Genomic DNA, 22,629 nt, shown 5'->3' with positions numbered 1-22,629 from the left:
TCCCCGTGTCTGCGTGGGTTTCCTCCGGGTGCTCTGGTTTCCTCCCACATTCCAAAGACGTACGGGTTAGGGAGTTGTGGGCATGCTATGTTGGCACCGGAAGCGTGGTGACACTTACGGGCTGCCCCCCCCCCCCCCCCACCCCACATTCTGCGCAAAGATGCATTTCACTGTGTGTTTAGATGTACATGTGACTAATAAAGAAAAAACATCTAAGAAATCTAAATCAGTTGCAGAGGGAGGTACACAGGCCCAGGTTCAGAAGCTTGGCGAGTAACACTAGTTTATAAATGATCTGCAACTGATTGCTCAAGTCTTAAATTTTGTAGTTGATTTTTATTTTTAAATGAGAATTCTAATTGCCTATTTTCTGGCAGAAATTTCAGATAAAAGTCTATAGTAATTCGACTCACAGCTAGCAACCAAAAAAAAAATCGGAGAACTTATTATTCAGGAAATAACATTAAGTAATGCATGTGACCTACTGCTTCCTTCTGTTCTTGAGGATACCCGAATCAATTTCTACATCTGTCAGGAATTGGGAGCCTGGTAAAGCCTGGTAAAACTGTAGTCTGTTGATAACTTTGTTCCATAAATAAAATCCTAATAGCTCCATTGAAATGAGCCTCCAGCTAAATTTCCAGCTCGCATATCTTGTAAACATCATTCTTTCCACATAGTGCTACACCTGATTATACAAAGCTTCTACTCGGAGAGCTTTGCAATCTGTTGATTGGTCCACAGTATTTACATTTTACAAGTCATAAATGTTATGTACTTTAACCAGTATGCAAGGTTAAAAAAAGCCTCCTTACTAAAGGTGTGCCTAAAGACAATATTAACTGTTTAAAAAGTGGGAATCCAATATTTGTATAGCAAGTAGTTCAGAGGCAATATTTCAAATGGCAAATAAACAACACAGAATTTATTTTATATTTAATAAAAATAAAGCTGATCAAAAATGATTGTTTAGTGGGGGGGGGGGGGGGGCAGGAAACCAATCTGTTTAACCATGTTAGTATAAACTCTCCCGATGATCCTGAAGGTCAAAGTGGTGTTAATTGAAATACTCCATGTGTAGATGGACAAGGGTGGTTAGGGCCATGCTCAAGTCTCAAGTCTCCAGCTCCCGATCCTGGTCACACTCAGGCCTCCAGGTCCTGATGCGACCATACTCCACCCCATCTGACACCTGTCTACGTCTGCAGCCTATAGTCCTCACACACACTTGGCAATGCTCCCCCCCAGCATTCCATCCACATATCTGGCCACACTTCCAGCCATGCTCCATCGGCACATCTGGTCACATTTCCAACCACATTTCATTTGCACACGTGCCCCATTCCCAGCCAAGCTCCCATCCGCACATCTGGCCACACTTCCAGCCACGCGCCATCTTCATATGCAGCCACATTCCCATCCAAGCTCCACCCGCACTGCTCCCCACAGCCCCCAGCACGACAGCTGGTCCTATTTGCCACGGCGCTCTGTCTACATACCTGGCCATTCTCCATCCACACACCAACCGCACACGCGGCCCTACTCTCCATGGTGCAATGTCCACACGCCTGGCCCTAACCCAACCTTGACCATCTACACACTGTTCACACACCTGGCCCCAGTTCCTGGCCATGCTCCCATTTCCAACTGGGCTCTATTCCCACATATGACCTTGAGTTGCACTTAAAGCCACTGGGGGCTGCCACTGGCTGGCTGGCCTTACAGTCAAGAATATGGACTTTGCATCTACATTTCTGAACAGTTAAGGGAAAGTCAATCAAAGCTCCATTTTGTGATTCCTATTCAGAGTGTCACATATAAATGGACATATGACAAAGTCAGGATGACCAAAGCGATGGTGGCTAATAGTCACTTGCATTTCTATTTTGCCTTCCACAACCTCAGGGCACCTCAAAGCACATGCACACAATGTGGTACTCCTGAAGTGTAACCAGATACAATTAGGATATGAACATAGTCAGCTCCCACAAACGACATGATAACTGCCACTAATTTGTTTCAGTGATGTAAATGAAGGGGCTCAAACCATGGAAACAGCACTGCAAAATAGTGCTATGGAATTCTATACGTCCACCCGAGAGTGAAGCTTAATATCTTGTCTGAACAACAGCACTCCAATAGCGCAGTGCTGAAACAGTACAAGAATGTCAGCATAGACTTCAGTCCTTGAGGCACTGAGGTGGAAGTTAAAACCACAACCCAAGAGACCAGTGGTGGTAAGGTTCTGGATAGATCCTATTGAAAGGAAAGGGGAGTATACCTGAGAACTAAACGATATGTTTTGCATAATGATATCCACACCTGATATGTTAACACAACAGATGCTGCCTGACCTTTCCAGTGTTTCTTCCTTTTTGATATTCGTTTATACCTTGCAGTAACTATTCTTCATCAATCCCTTGATTATGCTATTAAAACTGTAATAGCTGCAATAAACACCACCTCAAATGTGCTGACAGACAACACACAGAAGCAATTCAAGTTTCCAATTCATGGAATCACAAAGTATTGCATTTATTATGTTAGATTATATTTTTACTTAAATATTTGCCAAATGGTTAAAGCATGCTCACAACAAAGAAACAAATGTTTAAGCCAATTCAAAGTGATCAGATGCAATAATAGGAGATACAGTTTTCTATGTACAAACCCCTTAAATTTATTTTTCTACATTCTGATTCACGCTCGTCACCCAACCTGCTGTTTTACGATTTGAAGAGAGAAAGCAAACTCCCTCTTAACTGAACATGCACCAAAAACCGAAATAAGGGAAGATTAGGAGAATTAATATGCCAGTCAATATTCAACAACCTGGAAAACCTAATCATGCCAAAAAATTACTTTCTGACCAGCAAAACAATATAAAATATGTAAGCATGGATGAAGATAATTTGAATAGCTAAAACTATCACTGTCCTTAAACTGCCATTTTTGGAAATGTAATAGAATGACATTTAACTGCACTATTTTGGTCACAGATCTTGAGATACACGAACATATGAAAGCTGGAAGCTAGAATGAAAACCGCAGCTGCAGATGATTCTACCTTATGAAGGTTTTGAGATTAATTCCAGAATATTCAGTCTCATACAAGATAGAACCTTTCAACCTAATTCCTGCATTAAAACCACCTAAGCTCTCAATATGTTGCTGATGTAATTAAAATAAAGGTGACTTCTTTTTGCAAACACTGACTGTTCAATTTACTCTGACAGCTGCACACTAAACAAAATACAATCAAGTATTTTTTTACACAAGTGGAATGAAGAATGTAAATCCTGACCCATTAATTCAACTATTGAATGTATGCATTGAATTTGGTTCTCATGTTTCAGGTAGTTAAACAGTACTATAGGCTAATAACGCATATTACAATTATCACATATTAATGGCTGGTTGACCTATGACTGCTTTATTCCACAGTAAGATGATCATGATTGGCTTTATAAAAACAATTCTGCAGCATGACCAGTTGAACAACTTCTTTGCATAAACAAACAATTTCTATAACCAGCATGAAGGCATCCGGTTCCTTAACTGTGTTTTGGGATTGAGGCCGTCTATTTCAATCCCTATCACTCCAATCATACATTTGTTCTGTATACAAGTATTGTATCTGATGGACTTAACTACTAAAGCTTTTAATGATGAAAATATACATTTAAAATAAAAACATACCATTTAATTAATTAATAAAGAACTTAAATGAGCAACAATGTGTTCATTACAGCTGCAAAAACCAAAACATTCTTTAAAAGGTGTTGAAATCAATGGAAGTTAACCGATGCACACCAACACAGAAAAATTCAGCTAGTTTAATTAACCCGTTTAAAAAAGCAGCATGGTTGTCTAAGAAATGCTTGGCCTAATACTATTTAAATAATTGTTTTTTGTAATTACTGGGCTATATTAAAAACAAACTTTTGATGGAAAATTTTTGGAAATTGGTTTCCATCTCAATATACACAAATACATATCTGAGTTGTAAGTGATAGGTAAAATGAAGACAGCCAAAACACATCAACAGAAGAGGAATTAATGGAGATGCAACACAGTCGGCCTTCCATCCTTGTTCACTGTAACCTATTAAATAACAAAAATTCTATTTTGTTCAGTCTTATAGTAAAAAGGAAAAAGTAAGTCTTTGCTCTCTTTTTTTTGCTTGATTTAACCAGATACTAGGCAGTGCTACAATTACTGCGCCTGATTTTAAAATTACGAGGTGGTTCTTTCTTTGTGATGACAGAACAAAAAAAGGAAATGCGAAGTAGGTCACTTCTTTTGTTTGTTTACATTTATACAACTACTGATCTACTTCATGTTGGGAAGATCAAGGATAATACACTTCAATTTTCAAGCCCAGCTGGTTTATCTTGATGCAATATCATTAGGTTGGGTTCTAAGCGCACTGTTGCAAATAAAAACCACAAAATAATAAAGAAGCTCTGTCTCAAGCTCAAACATTAATGGAACTAAGATATTTATGAGAAAACTTAGAAATTACATGATGAAACAAATTTCATTTGTTGTGAGAGCAAATTAATGAATAATCGATCAAGCTCAGAAAACCAGAACTGAAATTACACTGTTGTACATGATGGAAACTATTGAATTGCTATTTAGTTTATATATCCATGTATCGACCTTGTCAAGCACCAAGGAAACAGAAACAGACATTAAAATAAATGTTTTTCATATCAATGTTACAGTAAAAATTGTAATACAATGCTCACAGGTAAAAAGAATTATCTGCCCAGGGAATAAAATGGACTTGCATGCTTATCATTTTAAATTAACACATATTGAACACTTGTGACACTGCTCATGGATTAATAAAAAATGAGGTTTCTCCACTAGGTTGAATATTTTGCTCCATAATTCCCAATCATTGGCAAAACACTCACCGTTGATCTTGAAAAAAAGCTGCCCAGAAACCTTAAAGAGGCTTTGCTGACATGTGATGTCGGTATCATTCTATTGGTGACCATGGGATCCAGCAAGAGCAATGTCATCAAGCTGGCTGAGCAGTCAATAGATGGAAAACTTCTGATGGCCAGCAAACCAGCAAGTAAAGAGGCTCAGTTTTTCTTAAAACATTTCACCATAGAATAAAACTAAAATTCTGATTAAGCAGGTAATGGCAATAACAAACTTAAAAATGAGTGCATGTAGACTCAAATTAAATGAAATCTTTTCAGTGCTATGTTGCTCAGCAGTAATAAAGGCTTAGCATAGTATTAAAAATTGAGATACATCTCATTTAAAAAGGCATTGCATTCACAGCAGTTTTTACAGAGAGAACAGCTGAATTTCTAACCACATCATGATTCTACATTTGCAGCCTAGTGGAGCAGTGGGTCCGTGACAACAATTTCCAGATTTCTGAATTTAATTGTGCAGTTTCATGAAGTAACAGTAATGATGAAAGCTGACAATTCTGCTGTCATTAATACTAATAATTGTAGGGCATTATGTTGCAGTAATAAATGGAAATATATTATTTGTGCCTTTATGCTCTTTACAACCATTTTCCCCTGATATAAATGATTATATTATAATTATGAACACAATTATAAACTCCTGAAGTAAGCCTTTCACACTGCAATTAAACCCTCCTGCCAGAGGTGGTGCTGCATTTAGAAATTTACTAAGGAATTATGTAAATTTAAAAGATGGGCAGGCAGCAAGACTTTAAAATGGGGTCTGGATTATGACTTCATGTCCTTGTTAAATTAGTCCCCTTCTTCTAACCCTTCATCATCACCCCTGTACGTTTTAAGACTATAATTACTCATGATTCTCCATATATAAACTAAGGAAGATTAAAATATAAAGGTCAAGTGCACTACATTATCTATTATAATCCTTCAACAAACAGAAGAAAATAATTTGAATTCTCCTCACCAAATTCATATTGTTTTCCTGAGGTTACAGACATACAAATTAGGAGCAGAAATAGGTCACTCAGCACCATTTAATAAGATCATGGCTGGTCTGACTGTAACCCCAACTCCACATTCCCATCCATCTATGATAACTTTTAACCCCTTTGCTTATCAACTATCTATCTACCTCTGCCATAAAAATATTTAGATTCTGCTTCCACTGAAATTTAAGAAGAGTGTTTCAAAGACTCTCAATGTTCTAACGGAAAGAACTTTGCCTCATCTGCATCTTAAATGGGTGACTTGTTATATTCAAACAGTAACGCCTTGCTCTAGGTTCTTCCATAAGAGGTAGCAGGCTCTCCACGTATGCCATGTCAATACCATTCAGGACCCTGCATGTTTCAAGTTCCCTCTCATCCTTCTACATTCCAGAGGATGCAAGCCCAGCCTGTCCAACTATTCCTCATAAGACAACCCAATCATTCCAGATTAACATTCTATTTCCAATTTTTTTCTAAGATTAAAAAAAACATCCCGTATTAATAAGATGTTGTAGAGTGGCCACATGAATAGTGACCGTCAATGAAGCATAGATTGAAATGTCCTGTAATTACTGTAATAAGGGTGATTTAATAAGAATATATTTCTCTGCTTATCTCATGGTCTATTTCTGTTCCCATATGCACTTCTCGTTTTCTCTTTCTAAGCTTGGTCATTTATTAATTACATATTTGATAAAGTTACAATTCTCTTTAATAGATAAATTGCAATGTATCTGTGAAGAATAAGCTACATTTTAGTCTGTGCTAGATCCATTATTCACAGAAATGGAGAAGGGGACATTATTGTAGTGGGAACAAAATTCTCATGGTGAGACAGAGCTGGTGTGGGTGGGTGGATGTAGAGCACAGTGTATAGGGGAGGGGAATGTGTGTGATTGTACAATGGCCATGGACAGGTCAGGTTCTTTTGTAATAGTCCAAATGGTTAGATACCATACAGCCTTTCATTTGATAAAGAAATTTCATGTCAGAAAGGCAACAAAAATTGTCAGACCTTGCAACAATATCTCCACCTTTGGAAAAATTGACAGAAAATGGAAGAAAGAAAAATAAGCTATTGAGCAGCTGTACTTACAGGAACACTGAACGTTAACAGCATGAAATCTAATATCAGTTTTAAATTTTGCAAATTTCAAAACGTTTCTCCAATGTAAAAAAAATCCAATATCATGTAATAATGAAATTTAACTTTAAATTTTAATATTAAACAGTTTGATCATTAATAATATGTATAGCATTTACTTCTCTACAGTTTATGGTACATGGATTAAGGATTGCACCTCCCGGAACATGGTTCTTAGCAAGGTAATATGACCCATATTAATTAACTGAGTGCAAAAGTACACATTGTTTCCCTTGTTTAATGGGTATTGGCCAGTAATGGTGTGCTCTGTACATTTTATTGCAGAATTCAGATGGTGAAGAATGATGAGTAACTTCCAGAAGGCAGGACTATTTGACTGCCATACACTTGAAAAATAATTTTAGGTGAGTATTCTCGTTAGTCAGGATAAATGGAAGGAATCCCTGTTCTCTCACAAAAACCAGTAAAACATCTCTACACACATTACATGGGCATCAATATTCCTCATCAAAACACATTTTATATTAATCTAAATATGGCAGGTAGCTCCCATTTGACAACTCCTGACACTCTCTCCCTCAGCCCCAGTTTTCACTTTATAGCCCTCAGGTCTTTGCATTTACTCTATCCAGCACCTACAAGTTGAATTATCAATATTATTTATTAACCAAATATTAAGTTATTTTAACTACTCATTTTCATCACCGCAGCACACACTGCAACAGATAATATCAGCTGTGGTTAAACAGTCTGTTCATCCAGGGAGGTTCTGAGTTCAGGTTTTCCTCCAGAACCTGAACAGTTTGGAAGGACTCATGATACAGGGTCACAGATGAATAACCAGCTAAATGGGAATTTAAAAATATACATGGGTGGGAAGGAGAGAGCCAGGGAAGTCGGAGGAGCTGCGATATTAAACTGAAAAGAATAATAGTTTACTTCACCAACCACAAACAGAAAAGGCTTCAGTCAGGTTATGCATGCAGTTCTCAGCCTGTGTGTTGCTGATAGACCTGCTCTAAAATGTGTTCAAAGAGCACAGGTACGGATGCAATATATACCAGCTAGGGCTCTCCACTTTATTTAATACAAAATCACAAAAGGTAAAATACTTCAGATGCTGGAAATCTAAAAACTTGCTGGAAATACTCAGAAGACCATGCACCATCTGTGGACAGAGAATCAGAGTGAATATTTCAGGCTGGTTCTGATGATCCAAAATATTAACTGTTACTCTCTCCACCATCACTGCCTGAACGATTGAGTATTTTCAGCAACTTCAGCTTTATTCCTTTTATCTGTTTACCTAAGGACAAATGGGCTGGTTAAAGAAGTAATGGTATTTGGCCTTGACTTTAAAAAAAATGAATTAAAAAAACACCAAACATTATCTTTTTATGAAAGATTATTACTGAAAGTTTTGAACAAAGCAGATGGATAATTTAATTCTAAAAAAAACAGTATGCACCTTTCATACAGATGTGTGTTTTTCAGGCCAAGGTCTGAATAAGAAGCTATAAATGCCCAAATAGAATGAAACCTCAGAAAGCTGAGGCTAGCAGAATTGGAGATGAGGGAAAAGGAAAAAAAGTAACAGAGGAAATAGAAGTTTCAAAAAAATCCTTTTGTGCATGAATTGACATTTGGAAGTCAGATACTGTACATTGGAGTTGCCAATGACCCACGTACTCACCATTAGCCTGGAGGGAAATGCACAAAATTTTGAGCCAAAGGGCAAGAAAGGATTATCAAGCAATATTAAAAATTCTTTAAATCAACCTGACATTTTCACTTTTAAAGAACAAATGGTAAATAGGTCACTGTGTTGCCTTCAAAAGAATTACAACATGACCAGAAGCATTAATCATAGAATATAAAAATTCAACAGACCATTAAATTTATTCCATATTTCAATCTTATTTTAACCCTTGACCCCACCTGGGGACATTCTTCACTTAAAGGGTTAACTGCTAAACTAACTGAATAAATGGTTTAAGTTTTATTTTTAAAATGTGACTGTAGGGAGTTCGATTACATGCACAGGAAAAACATTGCTTCCAACATGCATAAACTGTGAGGTGCTATTACGTTGCACATACGGAAAATGCAAATCTGAGAATCAATAGTAACCCATGACGTTGAACATAAAAACATTTACACAGCTCAGAACCTAACAAGGGAGATGTTCATAAGTGGGTTTGTTTGATTTCATGCACAATTGAGAACAAAGGTGGCGGAATACAAAACCTGTTTATGCATGTTACCCACCAGGAACCTTTCTACTGGCATAATTGCCTTAAAGCAAACTACCACTTGTTTGCTGCCTGATTTACTTCACACTATAAACAAGAAGCGCGGACCTTTAACCCTCAACTACTCCCCCCATCCCTTGCTCATTCAAAGCCACCACAAGCTGTGAATGATTAGCTGGTTGGCTTGTCAGAAGTTAAGATAGTGTATCTGACATGGAGCCATCAGTGAGACTGCCTGAAGATTGAACAAAACAGAGAGGAAAAGGGACATATTGGAGAGAGAAGCGGTGGCAGATGAGCTGCGGGAAGGTCATGTTTGTAAAACAGTCTCTGATGAAAAAACATTACACAATAGTGCACAAGCAGAGGCCGAGAAGGAAAACGAAAGAACTAACCGCAATAAATGAAACTGCTTGCAGCTTAAATAGTGTACTTTGCACTACAGTTTAACGAGAAAATCTTTCTGCAGCTGCAGCAGGGAGGTACATTTCAACAATTCTTTGCCACTATTAGATAAATGGCACCTGCAAGGTAGTAACGGAATCTTCCAGACTACCAGAAATACATTACTAATAAGAATATACAAGCTGCTACTTGAAATCACTTCTGCTGATAAGCTGCATCCCCTCAAATCGCCACAAGTTTTGAAACCACATCAGTGGGAAAAAAAAACAACCAATCGAACAGCAGATTACCAGAAACCAACACAGATCAATTAAACAGACAGATAATGAAAAAACACTCACCGTCTCCTTATTTGGGAGCAACTCTTTGCGAATCCTGAAGAAGTTCTTGCCGTACTGCCTCAGTCCTTTAATGAAGCGTTTCTGTGGGGACAGAACAAGGGGAGTCAACAGGGGAGACAGGGAAATAAACCTCTGCTTTGGCCCTACAACGAGGGAGAAAGAAGAAATTCACCAGGGGAAGGCAAGGAAGATGGCGGAAATTTGTACTGCACACAGCTCCTTTTTTCTTTACGAGCCACTGATCACTCAGACTAGAGGCACCCTACATAATACAGACAACACACACACAGCTCAGCACAGCAAAGGCTTGCACTTCAGGGCTTGGCTTGACTCCAGCAATCCATGACAACAATTAAAGCAACAAAAAGGAAAGAGAGAAGGACCTTTTTATTCCTCTTCTGTCTCTGGTAATGTCAGTGTGCCGTCAGTAAGTGGCAGAGGGAGAGCATACAAGCGAGAAGTACCTTGTCACTCTGCTCTTACACTACAAAGGGGATGGTTTACATGTGATCCCTTTGCTAGACGCTCTCGTCTCCGGTCAGACATAAAACCTGGCATGGATCACTGGTTCCCAACAGCCCAGAATATATATATTCCAAGCAACAGAGTAATATCTCACCAAAGCAACAATGTTGTCAAGTCGTTTTTAGCAAGTACTTTGTTGTAATCTCATTAACCAGCGGTTTCCTTGTGGGCAGAAAGCTGCACAAATCCATTCACAGCATTGCGCTTTGACAAGCGGGAAAGCACATAAGTAGTCTGAAAGATTTGACTTTCTCGCCAGGGATAAAGGGGCACCAAGTTTGGCGTAAATATGACAACAGTTCTCAGAATGAACATGACACAACTAATTATTTCACCAATGCAACAAGAAATTTAAATATGAAAATAATGCACTTCAATTTTTGCAGATTAACAATGTTGACTGCCATTCAAGAAAATATCGTCATTGAATGCTTGAAATTATTAAAAGATTAATGTTGAAGCGTTTGAGGGGAACAACTTTGGTACTCATTCCACCAAAAAGGCAGACGCTAACAACATGGTTCAACTGATGGCTCAAAGGCAAATGTACAGGTTCAAACAATGAAATCTGCATGCATAAAAGCCAGTACTGACCATTTTTTAACTGAGGGTGCTGTGAGATTACAGTTGAACATCCCTGAAGAACAAATAAAACTACAAAATGACTCCCTAAAATCCTGCATGGTTCTCCACTGGGCAAATTTGGTTGAGGGTATTAAATGCCCTTTTTTAAAAAAAGTGGTAAAATGTTAACCTAAACTCAAAAGTAAGCTCTCACCTCAAAGTACTGAGGAAATACTGTACTTCTGGGGGACATTCCTTTGGGTGAGACAACAGAAGCCCAGTCTGCTCTCTCAGGGAGAATTAAACACTCCCATGGCAGTGTTCCTTCTACTCTGGGCAATGTTTCTTTCTTAACCATCATTAGTAATAAAAATTACCTAGTCATCTACTCAATGCTTTTTGTGGGAACTCACTGTGTACCAATTGGCTGCTGCATTTCCTACATTACAACAGTGATAATTTATAAATATACTTAATTGGATGTGAAGCATTTTGGGATGTCTTGAGATTGTGAACAGTACTTTATCAGCACAAGTCCTTTCTTACTAATCCATCATCATGAAAGTCAGGCCAAAGCACCATATCCTTTCCCACCTCGAGAAGAGCAGCAAGTGTAAGTAACAAAAAAGGTTTTGAGTTTTTTTTAATGAAAGATTAAATGCATCTGTTCATAGTTACCTCATCTAACGTCATTCACATTTTCATAGCAAAATCTTTGTTTGCAGACTGTTAAAGCTGTAATCATGGCAATAACAGTACCTAACATAATTGTAGAAGCAAGATACCGTACACAGCTTCTCAGAAGAACTCAGGTAGCCAGTCTTTCACTCTGTCCTTCTTTAAGCACACTACATTGTACAAGGGACAAAACCCATCTGGATGTCTGCCTCATGGCTATGTGGAGGACTATGCTGAATGTACATCACTACACAACTCCAGTTCAGAAATTATTCATTGTGTATCACTGACATTTTTGCTAAACATGAAAGTTGCTATATCAACACATGTAAAATAAGAGTTTTCCTTATAGTCAGCTAATAACTAAATTTTGCTCCCAGCACACAAAACACAATTCATGGTGCAGGATCTACATTATACTGTAATTATGATCTAGGTAAAATCAATCTAACCTCAATGATATTATAAAACAAGCTATTAATTGTGGATTTGAAGCTGAAATTTAAACTTTTGCCCCTATGTTACAGAAGGGGCAATGACATTCATAGCTTTGTCTTTTATGCACTCTGTCAAAGTTAGCGGCTTCAGTAAAGTTTGGATAACTAGTTTATTAATGCAAGTGCACTACCAAATGATATTGTGCACATAATTATATTTATAAGGCATTTTTGTTATAAGGTATGGTTATTCAATGTCAGACTGTGATTATAACAAAGCTTTCTGTCACTAGGCTGCAGTAATGGAGGTAATACATACTTAATATGTCAAAAATAATACAACAAATAGCTGTTTCAGGATTTTGCTGCTGCAGAGTGCTACTACACAACAGGAAATACATTTCATAAGCAATTCAATGCATGAAGCACTGACATGTTTTAACATGAAAGTTGCTTTATTAACATAAACATAAAATAATACTTCTTGTTATGGTTGGTTAATTGGCAACTGCAGTATGTGGTATTTTTCCTCTTTAAATTGATCTTTATCCTAACCAAATAGTTAAACGCACAGTATTTATTTTTCAGGTTAATACTCAATGGGATTTTCAAGAAATGTTCACAATTACTTTTCAAGCCCAATCTAGATAACTGTTTTTCAAATCAATAATGCCAAAGAATGCAAAAGGATCTTAAATGACGTACCTGTGGTTTTTGTTTTAAATAAAAAATTACATTTCATACTAAAGCAACAATATTTTTGCAAAACTAATTTTATACTGCTGACCTACAGTACAGAACAGCCTGGTAAAATGAACATTGCTTCTAAGATTGACAAGCAGCTTTTAAGAATAATTGTCGTATATCTTCAGGAACAAGTCAGCAAAGAACTGGAAGGATTGATGTGCTTCTACATTTTCCAAAGATATTTCCCCTATTAACTTTGCAGTTAATCACGGGAGAGTATTTTTTCAATCATTTCTTATTTAAATGTTTGTGAGGTTAATTAAATTTTAAATAAATGATAAAAGAATGATCGTTAATTTTGTACTTCATTTTACAGATGGGTAATTGTTGATGTGGGCCAAGAAGTTACCATGAACAACAAGGAGAGCAAGACAAACTTTTTATCTATCAACACAATCCAAATGATAATCCATTCAGTTCTGAGCTGTTTGTGGGATCCCAATGTGTAGAAAATGCCTGTAATCTTCCTCTATTTCAACATAATTAGTTGTTTGAGCTTTTTTTTCTGATATTTCTGAGATGCAATAAAGGCACATTTGCTCCTTTCTCTAATGTTATTAAGCTCCAAAACTGTCCTGTTCTATAATTTATTTCATAAATGCATAATGTGAACACAGAAAATTACTTAAGACATTCAGTAATCAGAAGGCAACATTGAAAATTTGAAATATAAAAGAAAAATGTCAAGTTTATGTTTTAGGTCTGTGACCTTTCATCAGATAAAGGGTCGTAGACCTGAGACGATAACTGGTGTTTTTCCCCTTTTGCAGATTGTGCTTTGCTTACTGAGTGCTTCCAGCATTTTCTGTTATTACTTCAGGGTTTCGTCTGCTTTTGTTGCCAAGGCAAAATTTTCCAAGTGTTTGGAATGCATGTTGATATTTTAACTGCAGAATATTAGTATAAGATGGCTGCACGTTGTTTGCAGTTTCAGCCACATCACAAACACATTAGGTGGTCCGATAAATAAAAATAGAGGCATGAACTGTTTTACAAGGGCAAAGCTCCCGACTTAATTCAGCACAACCTCAATGGAATATGTAAAATATATATACTTAAGATATATAGAAGTGCACCCTGCTTCAGATCACTGCTGTACCTTTCTTGGTTAATTAGATTTGAATGTGCAACATAACTGGAAGGATAACCTCTAATTATACTTGAACATTTAGTCCTTGCCCCACATAATCACTGCACCTTTCTTATTTACTCAACATTACTGAACAGTGAAGATCCGTCTATAAAACAGCATCCAAGTGCTATTGGTTTTCCTCTGCTCCTGCTTAAGGCTCCAGTTCAGCTGCCTAGCTCACTCAGCTCACAGCCTCACTAATAAATCACCCAACAATCTGCTCGCTGAATTGCTTTGGCCATGGTTTCACTGCTCCAGCCCATGTTGCCAAGCAACAGCACAGGAGAGAAGTCGAAAGAATTGCTGACAAATGGCCAAATGGCTGAAACAACAGACTTGTCTTCAGTGGGATCTGTTCCAAAGAACAGCCTGTTTTTTTTGCTGTTCTGTTCTCTTCGCTATGCGACGACGGGATAAAAATCAAAAAGCCATTGTAATTTACAAACTTCTTCCTCAATGGATATCATCATTAGCTGTGGTCAGGATGAGATCACGAAAAAAATACAATAAAGGATTTTGGATGCTTTTAGCAAGAAAAGTAAATACACCACTGTTAAATAATGGGCCTCACAATGAATGCATACAATCAGGAAAAAATCCAAAGTGATACTATAAAGAACAACTCTGAAAGTAAAAAGTTGATCAGCAAGTGGGGTTTTCAGAGTAAAGTCTCCAGGACTGTACTTTTATCATTCTGTGTTCTCTTCAACACCCCTTTCTTTGATGTGCAGAATTTGCAATAACCATTTGAGCACAAGCACTTTCTTTCAACACGCCCATTATTCTGCTTCATTAAAAACACATTCATTGCAATAAGGGAAAATTACAGGGACAGAACATTAATGCGAATCATTGAGAACAAACCAAATCCAATTTTATTACTTTTAATTCCTCCAAAAATTGTGCAACAATCCTCAAAAATAATAAACTGCACCACAATTTTCATTGTCCGCATAAACCAGTTAAGGAAGCTTGGCAAGTGCAAGGTCAGGACACTGCACTGCCAATTCATTAAATCAGACTTCAAATCATAAAGTCAATTGTTTTGCCAAATATGAATATGAGAGTTCTGCCAACATCTAGATTCGTGGACAAAGCGAGGATGAAAAATACCAGGGAGGATTCTTTAGTGCCTCTGCTGGTAGAATGACCAAGAAACAATGCAGGCCGCCTCCATGGAGCTGATGGACGTCCTTTGCTAGAGCCACAAGTTGCCTCTTTGATTACTGGATTACTGTGTGTGTGTGTGTGTGTGTGTGTGTGTGTGTGTGTGTGTGTGTGTGTGTGTGTGTGTGTGTGTGTGTGTGTGTGTGTGTGTGTGTGTGTGTAATATATATAAATAGAGGAGTAGAGGAGTGACTGTGTCAGTAAACGAGTGGGAGCAAATAACTAAGCTTTGTGGAGAGGAAGAAAAGGACTAATCCTTTTGGAGATGTTCCAAAATTTGCAGCACACACTGACATTTACCGATACCTTCATATGAAAACAATTTATACTCTGTCAAAATTAAATAAACTCACCTTGTAAGTCCATGAGTGGGATCTTTAAGAGTTACTTTATACCCATTCCTTAACTAAAATAAATTCTATTTCAGGAAATTTAACTTGACAGATTCAAAGCAAATACAAAATGTATATTTTAATGATTTATCTAAGAACCATTCATACATACTGAGCAACATAAAGGGGGCTAGTACAGTGGTGCAGCATTTACTTCTCCCTGTCATCACGTGGGTCTCCCCAAGGTGCTCTGATTTCCTCACTAATCTCAAAGATGTGCTGGTCAGATAATTAGTTGATGTAAATTGTCCCTCGTGTAGGTAGTTGATAGGAGAAATGGGGGGTGGGGGGGACGGGGGAGCGGAGAGATTGGGGAGTGGGTTGCTGGGTATGCGAGAGAGAATAGTTTACAAGGAAATAAATGTGGGAGAGGGACCAATTCGAATGCTTTGAAAGCCAACAGAAAATCAATGGGCCTAATGGCCTCCTCCTACTTCATTAGAAAGTATGAGAAATACGAGAAAGATCTTCTCCTTATACACAAATCCACCCTGGCCTTTAACAAGCATCATTTCCCCAGCACAGTGACCGCTGAGTATAATCTACAGCTACAACGGACAATTTGAAAATGCATATAACTCAGTTGTTTGTCGGAAAGCGGCTGTCTATTGCTCAGCTATTCCTTTTATTTCATGATTATGCAATGAGACGGGGAGTGAGCTGTTAGTTTAATGTTCCAGTAACAAATCGCGGTACAAGAGCATGATTCTGAATAGTTACTGCAATGCCAGTCTCCATCAAAACAGCCATGAATAGAAATAATAAAAGTAAAATCCTCACTAAACCCTGAAAATGTTATCAGATAGAAGGCATTTGAGAGAAGAACATCTCAGAATTGTTAGAATCACATCCTGCCCTTACTGAAGCAAGTTGGTCAGTCCCCTTCTCCTGCTCCCTTGTGCAGGACTTTGTCAATTACATTCTAAAAATCCATGGAGAGGACAAACACTGCAATATCTGTATCAATCATCTTGATTACTAGAAATCAGTCACAGTAACAAAGAAGTTTTTTTTTTGTTTAAATAACATATTATAATTCTCCAGTGTAAAATATGAGTGTGCTACCTTTCATTGTCAGCTTTCCATTAATGCAAAGCAGTTGAATAAGTTTTACAGAAGATACCCGAAACAAAAACATTCACATTTGAGATTGTGACCAGCTGATGAATATATTTTATTCCATCTACACAATACAAATTAGCCAATTAACCAGAATGACCTACTTCCTTTATTTTATATAAAATATAAGCTCTTTTATATGATACTAGACCATCTACTCTAACCATGAAGGTTCTCAAAATGACTGTCCCAAACACGGCACAACCACCAAGAGCAATAAAACACTTGAAAGAGCAATTGACCTATCCAAATTAGACAGAAGCAAACATTTTATATAACCTGATTTCCACACCTGTAATTACTTGATATACTCACTCCATTTATGAAAGAGACCTCCACAGAGAACTCTTTTTCTGACTGATTTGTAAGATGGGGTGTCACAGGGAAGGCCACTCCTAATTGCTTTTGAATTTAATGATTTGCTGGGCCATTTCAGAGGGAAGTCAAGAGTCAACCCCATTCCCACGGGTCTCTGTCACAGTGACAAAAGGACAGCAGGATTCTTTCTCCAACGGACATTAATGAACCATATCAAATTTTATGACCATCCTGTGATTTCATGCCCACGGTTACTGATACTAGTTATTTTAATTACTTATTCATTAATTAAATTAATTTAATTTTCCTAACTGTCACATTGGGATTAACTTCAGGTCATTACTCCAGGTTACTAATACAATATCATAACAGTTACATAACCATACATAAGCAAGGTGGGGTTATTGAGAAGAAAAACAAACTTGACCTTCAACAGGTTTATTCACAGAATCCATGGGCTGCATAAAAATGTGCCTGTGAAAATGGTTAAGCAATTGAAATTCCAAAATTGAATGGAGAAGCTTTTCTGAATTTACCCTCCTGAGAATGATGTGGCTAAAGCATTGATGGCAATAAAATAATGCAGGATTAGTGTAAATGGTTGGCATAGATTCATTGGGCTGAAGGGCCTATTGTCATGCTGTACGGCTATGACTGTATAGGTATTCAGTCGGTTTTATATTCATGTGTGATGGCAACAGCCACACAGAATACTCCACTTCTGTTTAATTAAGTGACTATTAAATATAATTAAAAATTGGGCAGTGCATCTAAAGAACAAGCATTTTGAGCATTGCCCTTCATGTAGTTGTTTTAATTAGGCAGATCTTGAGATGATCGCTGAAGATGAAGCTTCCCATTTCCGACCCTAACAGAAATAACTAAGAGGTTAGGAGGTAAGGAAAGCCTAGAATAAGATCTCCGTGATATTGAACTACCAGGCTACATGGGTGCAGAGGAACTTAGAGGGAAAAAAAAATGTAAAGTCATCAGCACCAACAGTACAAAGAATAGGCTGTTTCTGGGTATTTTCCAAAAACTCAACTCTGAAGAGCATCGAGGTAAGTTCAGAAGCAAGCAATTCCTTTCAGCTGGTTGTGGTCCAGCCAGACAAGTGAACTGAAGAGTAAAAAGGACTCAGATCCTCAAAGAATGAGGTTGTTTCAATATATTTTGCGTACAAGGGACCTAAACAACGTGAGATTTATTTTCCAAAAACCAATCCATTTTTCAATTTTAGGTTATGGTGATTGACACTGATGATATTTTCTTTGTGTGTTAAATCACGGGCATTAGCTCATCACCACAGTAGTGAGGCTCCAGGACTGGCAAAAACCCGGAGGAGATGAGTGGATATCAGCAATGTTAATGCGGCCCCGAGATATCACAAAAGTTGGGAAGATAAAACAAATACTGAAAATCTAAAAGATAAACAGGAAATTCTAGAAATACCCAGCAGGTCTATCAGAACCTGAAAGTGATGATAAAGGATCAATGACTCAGGAAGAAGAAGTCCTTTCATTCAGACTATTAACGCCACTTTTCTCTTTCACATTCTGAATGACTTATTATACATTAACATCATGTTCTGTTCATATTCCTTGTTAACTTAAAATCAATACCTGCAAGGAACTAATCAAATATCTTTTCAATGCAAAACTAAACATGCAGCTGGCAGTGAGCGATCCACAATCGCAGATGACCCATTTCCAGATCCACCAGGGTTGGCTTGCTGTCCAAAGCCCCCCGATCCTCAATGCCAAGACCAAGTGTAGCAGCAAGAACTTGCGCTACATAATGCCATTATGTGATAAGATTTCTTTATTAGTCACATGTACATCGAAACACACAGTGAAATACATCTTTTGCATAGAGTGTTCTGGGGGCAGCCCGCAAGTGTTGCCACGCTTCCGGCACCAACATAGCATGCCCACAACTTCCTAACCCATATGTCTTTGGAATATGGGAGGAAACCGGAGCACCCGGAGGAAACCCACGCAGGCACAGGGAGAACATGCAAACTCCTTACAGACAGCAGCCGGAATTGAATATGGGTCGCTGGCGCTGTAATAGCGTTATGCTAACCGCTACACTACCATGCCTGCCAGAACAAGCAACCTCCATGAAAGACCTCAGAAAGACCGACAATCAAGTGAAAAAAATCTAGATGCTAGAAATCTAAAATAAAAACAGAAAATGCTAGAAATAATCAGCAGGTCAGGCTGCATCTGTGGGAAGAGAAACAGAGCTGATGTTTCAGGTCGAAGACCCTTTGTCAGAACTGGGAAGAAGCTTGTGAAGCTGCAGGGAGGATGGGGGGTGGGGAGTGTCTCTGATAGCATAAAACCATGAGGATCAGCAGGATTATCTGCTCAGTGAGCGAATGGGATCAGTTCGAGTGTGAGAACACAGACAAAAGAATGAAGGAGTTGCAAAAGGCAGAGCAGGAAGACATGCTCGGCAGATCAGGCTGAAAATTGCTCAGTCAGCCCTCAAGATCTGGCCAACTGTCAAATTTATTAAGGACCCTAAATGCTTCAAAGGCAGTCAGAAACATTCAAAACTATTAAAGATCAACAAAGCAAATAAAAATTTAAAAAACAAGAAATTGAAATACAAGGACATCAATTGTTAAAATATCTTAATTAGGTCAAAAAATGTAAATTACCGCATGACTACCCTTCTCTCTTGCAGCTGTTCCTCACCATAGAAAAGGGAGTCCCTTGTGCCAGATCTCGTCCAACATTTGTTCTGTACGCAAGCAATCAAGCACAACCACAAGGGCACTATAAAAAATTTGTGCTCGACTACTGAACTCAGGTAGTCCAGGTTTACTGAGTCCAGCAAGGATGTCACTTACATAACAACCATCTGCTCAATCTGGGTTGCTTCAGATCTGTCAGCTTCAGGCTTCATTATATCCTTGGACCAAACATGGCAAATTGGTTGAATTCTAGTAGCGAGCTTATAGAGTTTTTGGATTAGGCACTGCGGCGACATCTAAGTGGGGCATCAAGAAGCTCGGGGAACACTATCAATGGATATCAGAGACCTTTAGCTAGAGTTATACATTGCGCGAAGGAAGATGGGTGAAGTTTCTGGCTGATTATTTCAGCTCCCTACAGAAATTGCTTGGGGCAGTGTTCTAGCCCCAACCACCTTTTGCTGCTTCAATAATGACCTTCTTCCATCATAAGATGAGAAGTTCCATAACCGAAACCCATGGAACAGGGTTCCATGCTCTTTGTAGGTCCTCAGAAATGAAGCAGCCCACGCCTGAAGAACTGGTTAACATTCAGACATGGGCTGATAACTGGAAATTAACATTCATGACCCATGACTACCAGGCAATGCACATACCAAGAAAGGAAAGTCAAAACACCTCCTCTTGACATTCAAAAGATCTACCACCACTAAGTCCCGCTATTACTGAGGGTCAACACTGGTCAGAAATCTAATGACAATCCACATAAATGCTATGGCTACAAAGCAGATCAGAGCCTTGGTGATTTGTGCTGAATGATTCATCACCCAATTTCCTCAAGACTTTTCAACAAATACAAAATACAAGTCAAGAGTGTGATGGAGTACTTTTCACATGCTTGGATGAATGCAGTTCTAACAACACTTAGAAGATCAACCCTATCCAGAATGAACAGGTTGTGCTATCAGCACGCCATCTCCCTCCCAAGCAGTGGCTGCAGTGTGTACCGTCTGTAAGTTGCACTGCAGAATCTCACGAAGGTTACACTGACAGTAATTCCCAAACTTGCGACCTCCACCATCAGAGGACATTAGGCATGTGGAAGCACAGCTACTATCTTTCCTCCTTCAACCTGTCTTGAATTGGAATTGGTTTATTATTGTCACATGTACTGAGGTACAGTGAAAAACTTGTCTTGCATACCGTTCATACAGATCAATTCATTACACAGTGCATGAAGGTAGTACAGGGTAAAATAACAGAATGCAGAATAAAGTGTAACAGCTACAGAGAAAGCACAGTGCAGGTCAACAATAAGGTGCAAGGTCATAACGAGGTAGATTGTGAGGTCAAGAGTCCATTTTATCATGCTAGGGAACCATTCAACAGTCTTATAACAGTGGGATAGAAGCTGTCCTTGAGCCTGGTGGTACGTGCTTTCAGGCTTTTATATCTTCTGCCTGATGGGAAGGGGGAGAAGAGAGACTGTCTGGGGTGGGTGGGGTCTTTGACTATGTTGGCTGCTTTACTGAGGCAGCGGGAAGTATAGACAGAGTCCATGGATGGGAGGGGAAACATACAGCCATTCCTTCATTGTTGTAGAGTACAAATCCTGGAACTTCCTATCCAGTAGCACGTTGGGAATACCTTATTCACGAGCACCATTGCCATTTGAGGCAATGGCTCACCTTCTTGTGGGCAATGAGAAATGGGCAAAAAAAAAGCCCACATCCTGTGTATGAATAAACAATAAATTCTGACGGTTGTGTAAGCTGCATTTTATCTGCATCCTGTGAAAAGGAAAATTATACCACATCAACTGCAAAAGTTAATTAAGCAGAAAAGGTTTATTTTGAAACATAGACTTCAACACAGGAAACCATGGAGCAGTAAGCTGCACATTCCACCATATGACATGGTTCTTTATTGCTAATATAGAGATCTGTTTAAATATTTACTCCTGAGCTTTCCATAAACAAAGACAATTTTATAAAGGACTGTTTCCTGGGTGTGTAATTCCCACATCAACAATGAATTCTAATTTGCTGTGCTGGAACTATCACAAGGAAATGATGCCTACTGTTAGCAATCATGTAATGTTAACCTTTAAACACAAATCATGGACATCAGAGGATGAAAAAAAAACAAGTTCAGTAACTATTTCTGCCTGAGTGGAAAATCCCAAATATCAACGGTAGACAGCCAAGACTTACACATAGTTTCATCTCAAACAAATCTCCACAATTCAGTGACTTGGTCACTTCATTCTGTCTACATTCAATTGACGAGCTAGAGCACAATAGGCTGCCTTCAACAGCATGGTGTGCAGGCAGCAACAGCAGACGCTATTAAGTCTTCCTGCTGTTTCTTATTTTCCTCCCACTCACTCAAGATGAGCAATCAGTGGTAAGAGTGACCCATTCTTAAAGGACAAGAACATGGATTAAAGAAAGAAAATATATCAGCCATACAGATATTAGATCAGGGTAAGGTGAAGATAATGACCTCTTCACATCCTCTTGTGGACCCAAACCATTGAGAAAGTAGATAGACTCATCGGTCTCTTCTTCTTCCCATCTGACACATGCTGCACATTCACATTAGGCACTAAAAGCACATGGCAGAGGATGACAATTCCAATCAACTTCATATCAGACCAAAAATCAAAACAAAACTGAGGGACAGACAAGGTGTAAAGAAGTGAGCAATTGGCAGTTTTAGGGATGCCACAGATATATTGTCCTTAACTCAGTTCAAGGTCAAGTGTAACAAGTTTGCAAACAGTGCAGCTCA

The 22,629-nt window shown here is 38.4% G+C and overlaps 1 protein-coding gene across 1 annotated transcript in view; it reads right to left on the bottom strand.

Moving 5' to 3' along the window:
• rerea (arginine-glutamic acid dipeptide (RE) repeats a) overlaps nt 1-22,629 on the bottom strand; it is a 437,497-nt gene that overhangs the window by 80,778 nt on the left and 334,090 nt on the right. The window contains 1 exon segment of the mRNA XM_052039130.1: nt 10,054-10,134. Coding sequence (XP_051895090.1) covers nt 10,054-10,134 — 81 coding nt within the window.

Source organism: Pristis pectinata, chromosome 26 (assembly GCF_009764475.1).
Source record: "Pristis pectinata isolate sPriPec2 chromosome 26, sPriPec2.1.pri, whole genome shotgun sequence".
NCBI lineage: Eukaryota > Metazoa > Chordata > Chondrichthyes > Rhinopristiformes > Pristidae > Pristis > Pristis pectinata.
This window is presented reverse-complemented; position numbering and strand designations above follow the sequence as displayed.